The sequence below is a fragment of the Coloeus monedula genome (genome assembly GCF_965178545.1).
Source record: "Coloeus monedula genome assembly, chromosome: 4".
NCBI classification, from domain to species: domain Eukaryota; kingdom Metazoa; phylum Chordata; class Aves; order Passeriformes; family Corvidae; genus Coloeus; species Coloeus monedula.
The window spans coordinates 43,828,708-43,842,259 of NC_138784.1; the positions used below are offsets into that span (position 1 = coordinate 43,828,708).

The 13,552-nt window shown below is 40.9% G+C and overlaps 1 protein-coding gene across 1 annotated transcript in view; it reads left to right on the top strand.

Moving 5' to 3' along the window:
* PPM1H (protein phosphatase, Mg2+/Mn2+ dependent 1H) overlaps positions 1-13,552 on the top strand; it is a gene marked incomplete at its 5' end in the record, with an annotated part of 136,408 nt that overhangs the window by 97,542 nt on the left and 25,314 nt on the right. The window contains 2 exons of the mRNA XM_082279557.1: positions 1,560-1,644; positions 8,729-8,847. Coding sequence (XP_082135683.1) covers positions 1,560-1,644; positions 8,729-8,847 — 204 coding nt within the window. The remainder of the gene's footprint in view (positions 1-1,559; positions 1,645-8,728; positions 8,848-13,552) is intronic.

The window sequence follows — 13,552 nt, forward strand, 5'->3', positions numbered from 1 at the left end:
TGCACTCTTGCCACCTCTAATTTCTACACGGGATTATTTGCAAGGAAGTGCTGGAAGTCCAAGAGCATGAATTTTATTACCTTTCAAAGCAAATCAGTTTTCCCCTCATTGCCTGAGCTTCTTCCCACATCTCCCATTGTAGTACCATCCTGAACCTATCTGCTTTTTGCAACGTGAATCTCAGAAATGTGAACAGTTCATTTAGTCATAGATAATGCTGCTGCCTTTTGCATACTAGCAATAGTAGGTGACAGTCTGGAGAGAGTTTTAGTCCACTGACCTAACCACAAGACTTGGAAATCTATCCAGTGCCACTAATTTTAGAAATTCAGGTTTGTACCTGAGTTGGTTTTCTCAGGATGCCTGTGTTTTGAATTTAGAGGTTTAAGTTTTCAGTCTTTGTGTGCCTACTATATTTGTTGGTTGCTTTGCAGTGCCATCAGAATACCTGGCATAGAAGTAATGATAGCAAATCAATCAAATTATCAAGGGAAGTAAGCTAACTCATAAATAGGACGTCAGTGGGGTGAAAAGATCACAGAAATGGGACCATTTAAAACATAGAGAAACTAAAATCCAAGTGGCAAATACTTTTTTAGCTATACCAAATTCTGTCTAAATTCAAGAGGGGAGCTGGTACACTGCTGCTATCCAAACACTGAATTAATCTACTGGTGGCTGAGGCAGTTCCACAACAGACGTTGAAGTCTTTGGGATGATACATAGTTTACCAAGCTCTTCAAAAGTGCCAGGCATTGCTCTGCTTACAGAACTGCCTAAATAATGGAAAGATAAAGGAACGTAGTTCTGTGAGTGAATACATGAATGTAGAATGCAGAAATATTGGGTGAATTCTCCCTTCCTGTGACTTGTGTTCCAGCCAGTGGCATTACACCAGGGAAAGATTGGACCATATTTTGTGTGCAGCATAGCAGATTGTTAAGACGCAACAGGCAGGTGTTTGAGAAAATTTTCTCTCTGCCATTTGCAGAAGCGTGTCCTGGCTAATCTACAATCATTCCATTACCTGCCATCTTTCAGCAGGTAACTAGTTAAATTTGTGTTAAATAGGATTTGCTTTGCTATTTCCATTTGCTGTTGGAGTAGAGATGTTCTGACATGACATATGACCAGTCAATAATTGGAAAGTGCTTGCATGAGTCATTTGAAGCCAGTAGTTTAGACAGTGTCAGCCACAACTGGTATTAAAACCTGCAAAGAGTTGTTCTACAATCACTGATTCTGCAGCATCTCCTCTGGGTGTCTGCATTTCACTTAATAAGGATACCCTGTAGACATCAATTGAAGTAACTCTTGCCTTTATTGCTTGGATGTTTTTGTGAGCTCTAAAATGAACTTGGTTTATACAAGTATACTTTGTTACCCAGCCTGAAGGACGCAGGGCAGGAATTACCCTGTTCTGCTGACAACCTCAGTGGAAAAGAAATGTCTTTATTTGTCGTGATTCTGAAGAGAACGAGACTGCAACTGTACCCCATGGTTTTCTGGGTTTTTTTACCTTCTTTTTCTATGCTGATGATGTTTTATTACTTTTACAGGGCTATAATAATCCGAAATGGTGAAGTCATTCCAATGTCTTCAGAATTCACTCCAGAGACTGAACGCCAGCGACTTCAGTATCTGGTAAGAGACCTGAGGAGCAAATAAGGTGCTGCTGATGACAAGCATTGCCTGATAATATCTAAGGCTCAGAGAAATGATGCTGAGTTACTGTGACTCAGTGAAGGATGATGTGTCCACTGAACACCAGTGACTGATCACGTATGTCTTTAAGCCATCAACAAATGTGGAGAAAACCCTGGTGGTGCAAATCTCAATAAAAGGACTATTACCTCTTTGGCGATGGCCATCGACTAGCATGGCTGTGCTTGTGTACCTTGTTCAGCTGCATACCCTTCAGCAGCTCATTGGTGTTGGATTTTGAGAGCTCAGACACAGAGCTAATGAGCATCCCAGTGCTTGCTGTGTGACAGTATAAAGTACCACAGACTGCTCTTTGTATGTGAATGGTACTGCAGAGTTTGATTAATTTACTCTTAACGGTGTGCTGGTTGTATCTCCATCAGGGGAAAGATAGCCAACTTAGAAGGGATCTCAGTGAACATTAGTAGCTGCAGGATAGGATGGGTGATCAAAGACTAGTTTTATTTAGTGTAGCAGCACCCATAAAGCTGGGACAGGGTGACTAGCTGGGAACATGTGGGATGCTTTATAGACCAAGCTGTGTTGGCTGATAAGCTGCCTGAGTAATATAAGTCAAAATGTATGGTGTTATTTTTCATACAAACCATCCTGTTACTTTTTAAGGTTTTCATTGATGGACAGGTCAGATGGTTGAAGTCAATTAGTTGTTTGTCAAAATGCCATTCCTAACATGGCTGAGAGATTTCCTTTGTGCTTCTTCTGGTCTCCTGCTTTTTCCTTTTAGAAATTTAAGCTTCATCCAAGGCAGGCTTCACTCTCAGCCTTGCCTGACTCAAGGTGGACAAGCCAAGGCCAGTGGTGTTCCCAGGTCTAAGGTATCTTCTATTTTCAGCCTGGACCAAGCACTGTGGTTTGAAACTAAACAAAACGCCAGTGTTTGGAAGGTGGTGGTGTAAGGTTTTAAAGAAAAAATTGTGTTTCCTCAATTGTCACGTTTGATTTTTTTTCAGTCAGGTTCATCGGCTTGAAGCTGAAAATTTCAGAGGAAGTACTGCTTTGGGACTATTCATATTCAAAGAACCAAATGGAAAAGAGGCCTAATAAATATTTACATTTCAGTTACATTTAAAATAATTTGTTTGCCTCTAAAATAAAAGGTGTCTTTAGCATCTAGGGAGTCCGCTACTTCTGTAGGAAATACGAGATAAAACATTGCCTACAAGGGGTTTTTTTTCTCTTTTGATGTGCTTTCTGGCTTATATTTGAAACCAGTAGCTGATCTGAAAAACATTTCTGCTGTTTCCTGTGGAAAATTCCTTTACCTTTGTTTGTCTATTTTAATTCTGTATGTAACAAATATGCCAGGTCTATGGGTATCACGTTCGAAGAGAATACATGCAAGACAGCAAGAGCATGAAACAAAATTACAGATCATTTCAAACATAACACTCCCTAAGCAAGATTTTTAGTGTTTAAAAAAAAGAAGATTACCCCAAATTTCTTGCAAGGTTGGCATAAGCATTACACTCCAAAGTTTGCATCTGTCTTGCTGATTAGATCCCAAATAATTCCTCTTACTCGCTTGTCGGTCCCCAGGTTCTGCTATCAGTCTATTATTCTACCATCAACATCTCTCGTCTGTTGTTCCTGTCTGAAAGTTATTTACTTTGAGTGTATCTTCTTATTTGCAGTTAAAGCTGAGTTTCTTTGTTTCAAACATGGTGCGCTGCTGTTCCTGCACAATAGGAAGAAAATAATTTAATCACTTTAGCATTAATATTCTACTTGGTAAATGCAAAGATACTGCTCGCTATGAGGAAGTTACTGCACAAGCAAAGGGACGGTATGGATTTACAGCCTGCAGGCTGTTCCCTGTGCAGCAGACGCTGTTGGTGCAGTCAGGATGAAGGAGCTTTCCTCTGCCTTTAGTGCCTGTTGATTGCTTCAGTCACACAGGATGTTCTTTTAGGCCCTCTTTTCTGAGCCTTAATTTCTGTGTGGAAAGAAATCCATGGGATAATGAGTTGTTCAGGTCATGTGAGTTTCTTTATATGAAGTCCTCCAATCTAGTCTTAGACAAAACTGTGCTTCAGCTAGTACTGATAGAGTAACTGAGAGGGGAGGGAAGCCAATGTTTTTCCTGTCCTGGCAGGTTTATTGACATGCATCCAAGAATGGCCTTGGCAGTAGGCCTCTGGCATGGAAACCTGAAAAGAAAAAGTTGACTATCCAGTTGTTCTGACTTTGAAGCAGCTCTGAGCATGGTCATCACTCCATAGGAGGGCAGGCAGCATACAGCTGCAGACTTCAGGCAGGCTGTATGGCAGAGACAGACTTCTGTGTCAGGCAGCTTGTTGAGAGTATTGCAGAAGGCAATCAATCCTTCAGTCAGAGAGCACTTCTTAAGATGTAAAGTGTGAAAGCTTTGCACCAGTATTCCCTTGGTCCTTCGGCTTCTGTAGAGGTTCAGTGCACCATGGCGCTTCCCTTCCACTGGTGGGCATTCAAAAGCCTCCTTTTTTTTGAATTTCTGTCTCTCTTTTGCTTTTAGCACTGTAGCAGGAGAGCTCCACACAGCACTTGGGAAAAGTCCTGGCTTACCATATCAGTGTATCTTGAAGGGAAAAACAATCCAGTATTGCCTGGGAACTGCTCTGGTACATTCAGCAGTTGTGCAGGCAATGACAGCCAGAAGCAATTTTCCTTTCATCTTCTGAGGAGACTATTAATTCAGTCATGATAGTCTAAATTGCAACAGTAAATAGGATCGATGTTGTTACTTATTCTCTTGGAAAATGTGTTTAAAATGAATGGTGAATTGAGCATACTGCAGGTGGGTGTATTTCTACTAGTTACTGAAGTTGCACTTCTGAGATGTCACGTGAGGTCAGTGTGGTGTTTGTAGCATCTTCATGACTGCAGCCAAACAGCCCCTCAAAAGTTCACCAGAAATGGTGCACCACTGCTGCCAGTGCAGGTGTCACTGCTAGTAGAGACTAGGTGGCCACCAGTGACAGTGACCACAGATTATCTTTGTGTTTGTAACCATTCAGACAACGGTTCATGAGCCCAGATAGTCATGGGCTCAAAGGGGATCTATTCTTACTTTGTTGCTCAGGTGAGGATAAAAGTGATACTAACTCACCTGCTGAAGGATGCCTGCAAAACCTGAGCCTGAAGAGGAAATGCACCTAGATCTCCTAAATGTCCAGTCAGCACTTCAATTACAAGTCAGTCAAGATGTAATTCTCTTACTGTTTGTGGCTCCCTGTATCACCCAGAGTAGGATTGCTTCAACCATCTGACAGAGTGCATGATGCTGTGGTAAAAGAGATGTGTGGTTCTATGGAAAGGGTCTGGGCCTTTCACAAGATAAGAGACCAATCAAGGGACGGATTTGGCTTCTATTCTTTTCCTTCCTTTTACCACCACATCCTTTAGTTTTAATCTCTCTTTGGTTTAAATGTGTCCTATGAAAATGGCTGAGTCATCTGCAAAACTTCCGGGTGCGTTGGGCTGCGCATGCTGTTGAGAGCAGTAGTCCCTTGTAGTAGAATATCCTTTTGGAGAAAAGGGCATGATATGATAAAAGTATGAAGTTGTAAGATGTAGTTCGTGTAGGGGAAAGCAGCAGTTCTGAAAATAACACAGAACACAGTGAAACCACTAGTGCCAGCAACATTCCAGTGCAGTGCCTACTGAAGGAGCTGGAAAAGGCATTGGCAGGCCTTACTGAGGTACAGATGAGATACATGCAGTGTTTCCTGCCACCTAATTAACTAGCGTGCTAATGTGTAAGTCTAGGTTTATCTTAATTTCATGTTTGCTCTTCTAATCATCAGGAAACATAGCAGGAAATAAATGGCCTTTTTAAAGAACCATGACTAATATTTCCTTGAGTGGAGTCCATTTTAAATAACTAATTTTGAATGCAATGCATTCAGCCACAAAATACACCATAGAATGGCAGAGTACCAAAAACACACGATGCGGACTATGCCAGGTTTATGCCAAAAAGCTCAAATAGCTTCTGAAGCAGAAAACACAAAAAATGTTCCAGTTCCATAACACAGAATAACAATGTTGTCTGAACATACCTTTTAAGGATATAGAAATTGTTTGATAGTTACACTATTTGTTAAATTTCAGGTTCTCTGAGTGGTGTTTCTGATCTGAGGTTCTTGCAAATCGAGACTAAACAAATTAAAAAATGGAAAATATGTTGCATCATCACAGGTGAAATTTTGGTGGTCGGTTCACTTACCATTTTTGTTTCTTGTTTGATCACTTGAGGGGATTCATCATTTTATGGTGTCTGCTTGTATATCTATTTGAAAGATCTGTAGATTTTCAAAGTGTTGCTTTGTATTTACTTTCTGGTTCTGCTGCCCAGCATGGTTTTTTTGAGCTGGGGAGGAGAGCCCCACCTTGTAAATGAAGAACAGTTCTCAACAAACCCAACTGGATGTTGCAGCTGAATTTTATAGTGGAACATTCTTCTCTGTGTAGAATTACCCGTGAAGCATCAAAAATAACTTTTTAAAAAATGGTAAAAAATATGGAAAATTAAAAAGCAAAGCAAAGCACAACAAAAATCCCCATTTCTTCACATAAGAATTCAGATCACAGAACACCAGAAGCTTCCAAATTGCTCTTTTCCCTCTGTTTTACTGATGCCAAAAATATTAGAATCAAGTTAAGATCCCTGGATTATAAATCAAGCATTGAGGCTTGGCTGCGGAAGAGAAGTCTTATTTGAACATTAGCAGTCCACTGGTAACGGTGCCAGCTTTATTAATCTTATTTCAGTTGTGACCTCAGACTTTCCATCTGAGTACATCTTTATGCAGTGCAGTCTCTCCTGATCGCTACCTTTACAATAAAGGAAATTCTTGTTTTTAAGTTAAAAATGCTAAAAACCTCTATAATGTTTTTCTTCTGGACCTCTGATCCAGACTGGTGAATAATCTCACAATCTGAAGGTTAGGTAACTTCATGTTGGTATCAGGTGTGATGGTTTTTTTCTTTAAGTATGACCTTGTTTTGTAGGCAGGCAACAGTCTTTAGCTGGTACTGGTTTGTAATGTTTTAATCAAGGTAGGCTGTGCATTTTTAAAAGTGAACTGAACTGCACTTTCAAAGCAGACTGACTTAATTGTTTACAATGTCATAGACTAGAAAAAATTTTAAAAATACCAAAAAAATCCAGCTGTTTGTTGTCATATAAACAAGTGTCGTTCATATGTTGTGATACATCAAATCATTAGGAATTTTCCATCCTTTTTGCAACTGCAATGAAAATAAATAAAATAAAAAGCTTACGTGTACCTTTGAATGAAGAAGTTCTGTAAGTATGAAAAACTTCATGTGGACTAATACTGCTGAACCTCTCAAAAGTCACTACTGCTTCTCAACCATTTCTGTAATGAGGAGAGGGATCCAATTAGAGGGTCCTTGAGAACAGTAGTTGGGTGGAGAAGGGGACCTTGGCTGACTGTAGACTGCAGGAAAAAAAATGTAATTGCCTTAACTGTACACAGAGAGAATTTGATGGAGTTCCTATTCCAGGAAAGGATCACGATGTCAAGATCACGCTTGGATGCTTGAAAACCATCTCTTGAAAGCAGAATCCAATCTTGTTTGCTACACACAGCAACCTTCCTCAGTCCTGTTTCAACCAAGCTTGAGGTGTTTTCTGGAAGGATGTCTGGCGATGGGAACAGGGACAAGCCGATAGCAAGTTAGCATTGTGATGTGCTGAGCCTGATAGAGCTCCTATTAAATTGAGCGGGAGCAGGCTCAACTCTTAAATGCAGGAAATATTTTATTGTGAACTATCTGCATGACAGATGCCAGGTAGATCAATGAGGGCTTCCAGTGCTTCCTGCTTACCATTGATGAGCACTAGATTTATGACATACACACAAACTAAACCCCAGCTCATTTCGTCTTCCTTGATGGCAGCTGCTGCTGAAGATAAGGCAGACTTTATTGCCTCAACTGGCTGGATAAGGAAAAAGAGTTATCTGCAAAAGGTTAAGAATTGCAACTTTTTTCGGTTCCCTAGCCAATTTGACTGTCTTTCATAAGAGCTCGTTCACAACGCAGCTTTGCAGACAGAGGGAGAAAGGCTTGTTTATTTGAGTACTAAAGAAAAAGGAGTGAGATTTATTTCAAAAAGAAGAAACAGAGTATGTTTAGGATTAACCTATCATGTCAAGTGCTCATGTATAAATTCAGCCCAAAAATTTATACCGTGGATGAAGAGCCTCGTGATGCTCTCAACTATGGTCAGCTTTGGAGAACGTGAGCCAGAGGGACAGCTCTGGCAAAGAGGCCTCTCAGCATCTGCAGAGCAGTGCACCAGAAAGGACATGAGCAGCATTTGAGCAGTACAACCATCAAAGACCTTAGTTGCAGTAATGACACAAAACTGCTGCTGCTTTTATAGAAGTCTGTTTTGCATGAAGGAAGTAGTTTTTCAAAAACAAGAAAATAAATGGCTCTGTAGCTTGTGTTTATTTGCAGTGTTGTGTGATGGGGTGCATTTGTCTTGAGGTGGTGACAAAGTGTGGTAGCAATGTTAGGTTTTCTGTGTTGTTGGCATAGCTGAACTAGGAATCAAAAAGCTTGAGCTTCACTGCACACTCATCCCTCCAAGTCTCTCCATGGTTTTGTATTTGATCATTCCTTTCCCTCTTGCTGACTTACAAAAGGGCATGTGTTCTGTTTTACAAAGCTCTGCAGACTCTTTCAGGGTCAATGGATGAAGTGTGGTTTAGAGATCCCAAATCTTGAGGAGCAGGGAGAAGAAATGAAGAATTTTGAGGGCAAGAGGCCTGCTCCCTAAAAGGCTGCTGCTGGATATCAGGCACGGTCAAAAATGGTGTATGTGCATTGTTTGTTGAAATGGAGCACATAATCTTCCTTATTTAAAAAGAAGGGTAGAGGAGGGGGTGGAATTTGTGTGGGAAGGGACCAGGAAGGGATGGTAATACTGTCTCATTAAAAATAGATGATGTCTTGTTTTATGTGGTATCTGTGGTTTGATTTCTGCCCGCAGGCTTACATGCAGCCCCACTTGCTGGGAAATGAATTCACACATTTAGAGTTTCCACGGAGGGTGCAGCGCAAGGAAGTTGGGAAGAGGATGCTGTACCGTGACTTCAACATGACTGGCTGGTAAGAATGTGTCCTTCTCAGCATGGGGTCAGCCTTCTCCCCAGCAATGCCTGCTTCGTACCTGTCTTAGATTAGTGTAAGCTGCATCAAACATGGAGGTGTACCCCTGTGTACTATGAGAAAAGGCATTTCCTTCTTTCAGATGTATCTTTCTTCTAGAAGACAATCTTTTAAATTAGTTAACCTCCCTCCAGAGCCAGGACCTTGTTTCATTTTAACGTGTGAGCACTCAAAGCAGAGCAAGCATATAAAGGGGAAGATGTGCCAGGGGATCTTCCTGAAAGGTAAACAATTTTCCTATCTTGGAAGTAGCTTTTTATGAATTCTGGATCAGTGGGTCAGACATTTGTCTTTTAAACCAAGACATTGGGCCATCATACCTTCACATGCCGAGGAAAGCTTGCAGAAGGGAAGAGCTGCCTCCCTACTCCAGTGCAGCTGGCTCTTGATTTGGATATCCCTTGAGGAATTGTTTTAGACATGGGCCTATCTGAACCAGCCTAAAATGAAAAGGCTTGAATGAACAGCATGGACTTAAAGAAGCAAAGACAGAAAGAATTATGTGGATTTTTTGTTTCTGGCTAAATGTCTTCATTGTTTTTTGTTGGTTCAAGAGGCTCCTTGGAGAAGCCCTAATCTTTGCTGTTGTGAGTTTTGTGCGTGACCTATAAAGTCAAAAGCCCAATATATGCAAATGGTCTTCATTTCCATGACATTTATGTTTTAGTGTCTGTAGTAAATGTCCTTTCAGGAAGAGAATGAACAGAAGGGTTAAAAAATAAAGCCTGTTTTAGGTTGGGAAGCCTGGATGCTCACATACAGCTACAGCTCTACATAACTTTTGATTTGTTCCATGCTTTATGGACCATAAACATAACGATGTTTTAATGGCAGAATAATGATCTAAGTTTAGTATAATCTGAAGTGTTTGTGCAGAACATGTAAATCTGAGAATAACCATCATTGTCTGTCATCTTGAACAGCTGCTAGTAGAATATGCAGTTTCACCCTGAGAATGATGACTTCACATTTTAAAAAGGCTACAGGCATGAGCAAAAGAATAGGAACAGAATGAGAACATTGGATCATCCGAGGACTTAGACAGCAAAACATTTGGAAGATCATGAGACACTCTCCAAGTTTCTGCAAAAGAAAGATTTTTTTGTTAAACTCCCAGATGTCTCTGGAGGCATCAGTAAAGAATGGTTTCGTGTAGACTTCCAAAAGCTCTTTTTCAAGATGTGACATGCCAATTGGGAGGACAAACATGTGGGGAAGAGCTACAGAAGTATCATAGGAACTTCCTGAGAGGAGGGCAAGAACAGATTTCTGTCATCATGGTTGGAAGGCAGAGAGAGTTTCTTCAGGTTCATGGGAGCTGTTTTGCATTTCCCTGGTTGGTTAGTGGTCTGGAAAGGAAATGAGGTTGGAATGGTTGAAGTTGTAGCATTGGCACTTGACACCACAGCTCTTTTCTTGTTAAACAAGAATGACCATGAAGTACTGCAAAAGAATTAGGTGATTAATGCAAATGGACATCACAGTGATCAAATTTGGTTTTGATAAATACAAAGTAAAGCATGAAGAGGAAAAAATAACTATTTATGCACACTAGAAGTTCCAAATGAAACGTCAAAAAAACTTAGTGGAAGTTTTGCTTACTACAATAATTTTTCCAGTCCAAATCACCAGCAGAATGTTGAGATTTGTACAGCATTGGAAAGTTTAAAAGTTAAGTGAAGAGATAATTCTGTATATTAGTTTCTACCTCACTTGTGAATGTGTGCATAGCACTTTACCTTATCCAAAATGGTTATTACATAGCTAATAATGTTTGGCATTAGAAAAAGGAACAGAAATTCTAAATGTAGAATAATGAGTAAGGTAGAAGAGCTTTGATAATTCAAATTGGCAGATTTGATTCAATGTGTTGCTTTTCAGTACTGGTTTGTGAACTCTCTTAGCTCTAGCATATAGCAGAGAGGAGAAGACAGTTGTTTTCCAGTTGATTTTCTGAATTTCCTCAAGTCTAGAACACATGTTGATCCAGTTAGAGATTCTAATATGGTCAGTGCAAAAATTGTCACCAGTTCAGTACAAATAGACTTAGCTGTAAGCAGTTGTTCTGGAATAAATGCTTGAACTATGACTTGAAAATTCAGGTCTGAATTCATCACAGTATTGTCCCAGAAAAAGATGACCTGTGCCAAGCAGAAGCATGTGGAGACTGTGATGAGGCTGCCTCTCCCTGCTGTTCCTTTTGACTTCTGGATGGAAGTGAAAAATGGGGCCTACATTTTTGTCCTAATAAAAGAATTGGAGTCTTTTATCTGCTCCATATTGCACAACTAGTGCATCAGTTACCTCTTTGGTTGCCTCGGGACAATAAAATGATGAGGAAATTGCTCTATTGCCATACATTTGTGTAAAACAGAGCCCTTCTAAATAAGGATCCATTTCTTTTCGCAAGGTTTTGCCCAAGGTGTTTCTTATCCATTGAATTGTGTGCAGTGATCTCCTAGGCAGAGGAGAAGCAATCAGTTTCTGTTTATCTAAGAGTCTGGGTCAATTTTAATGGTTGAGATTGTGGACAAGACATTCAATTTCCAGTTTGGTGGCCCCTCAGAGGTGACGGTTTGAGGCTGCAGAGGTTTCTTAGTGGTTGTTTTCCACTTCAAGGATTTTGCTTCTATTTTCTTTCTAATTCCTGGATTCAACTGATGCATCAGGACACAGTGGCTGAGGACATGTCTGTTTTGCATTTGTTTCTAAGGACACTATCTATCATGGAGAATAAATTAGCATATATATTCCTTTTCTTGAAAATGTCATATGGTGCTTTGGCCAGCCAGAGCTTGATACACTAAAATGCTGCTGAACTTTTATCACATACAATGCAGATGATCAATTGTCTGAGTTGTTTTTTGGTCACTAACCTCACTGTGTGTTGACATTTGCACATACACGTAGAGAGGTGCAGGTGATAGTAGGAAGAAATAGCCACTCTTATACATAATTACTGAATCCTTTAGTGAGAGAATGTAGAACACTCTCTGCTTTGATGTTTCTTCAGGAACACAAACTGTTTTATTTTACAATTCAGCATACTTTTTGTGTTTTCTATTAGAAGCTGTATGACTTTTTTTTTTTCTTCATTTTTATCCTCCTCCCTTGCTCCGGAGCTTTTCAGATTCTCAACAATGGCTTGGCTTGCCCAGCTTGTTTAGATTACAAAAGATTATTGTCTTTGGGTCTGTTATAATGCATTTGGCCCTTTATTTTTTCTTTCTGCTTTTTCTTTCTTTTTTTTTTTTTTTTTTAATGTGAAGTTTCCACACTGGCTTTGTCTCCACAGCCCACAGTGGTAGCACAGCTGCCAAGTTTCCCCACAGCATTAGGACAGCCACTGATCCAGCAATGTGTACCGCATCACTAGTCCAAGCTGCCTGTTACTGCTTTGAGACCAGCCTTTCCCTTCTCGCTCCAGCACTCCTACCCTTTCTCCTTTCTTTGCAGTGGCAATTGCAATGAGAAATAATGCTGTATTAAATATACCTAAAATAAATCCCACACTGGTGAGAGCTGACCATGAGCTGCCCTTCCTGCACCCTTGCCCCATGTGTGTTGTGGTTGAACAACTATTGCAAAACATGTACTGTAGCTGGCGAGGCATCTTAAGAGCAGTGTGTCCTGCTGAACAAGCTTTCAAGCTGTCTCCAGCCATAATTTGCTGGCAGATATTTGTGTTACTGACAGTCTTTCACAGCTGGGTCTCTGGGCTGGGGTTTTCAAGCCCATGGCTTGTAGAGGTTAAACTTGTATCGGAGAGAGGTGTCCTGGTGACTTTGGCAAGTTCTGGCAACAGAAGCATCAGGAAAGACTCAGGGGCCATGTAAGCAGAGAGTGGTCAGTGCTAAAAAGGGGGGCAAGTTACCTGAAATGACAATATAGTGGGGGTAAACAGCAGGCCTGGTGATAGCTGCTCCTTTAAAGGACTGCACAGAATTAGTGTTCTCTGTCTCTGCCTTTTAAAGTTAAGACACAGTTGGTCAGATTTCCCTCACTTGTACATCCACTGTGAACAATTTTGAAGGACTTTACTTTGACTATATCCGATAACCTTTCCAAACTTGCATTTCTGACTGGCTGTGTCCTTCACTGTGGCTCCTTCCAGAGTTCCCCCCTCAGCCTTCCATGGGGCTGGAGTAGCAGTACAGCGCTGTGCTTAACCAAAGACATCCAGAAGGCACTACCAATTGCCATCAACTTTGGTGGTTTCAAAATTAATTTTCTGCTCGTCCTTGGAACAAAAACAGTGGCTTTTCTACTGCTTGCATTGAAGTGGAGTTCTTTAAAGGCTTGTTTCCAGCTCTCAACTTAAGCTTTTTGACTTGATTTTAGCATGGCAAAAGAGATCTAGATAACAAGTATATTTTTTGACCTATTTGTTGGTTGCTTCCTTTGCCCTCCAGGAGAGGCAGAGCCAAACAGCAGAGCTGAACTGCACCCCATCAGAAATGGTCTGAGGCAGTGTGGTACCCACCATACACCATGGGCTGCAGCCCAAGGAGGCAGTGAACAGGGGAATTGGGCACTGACTCTGAGTGCACCATCTTTGCAGCAGCAGTGGAGCCCTTGCCAGCTCCGTGTCCATATGTCTGGTGAGGGGGTGCTGTGGCACACAGGGTCAGCTCCCGAGGGTCAG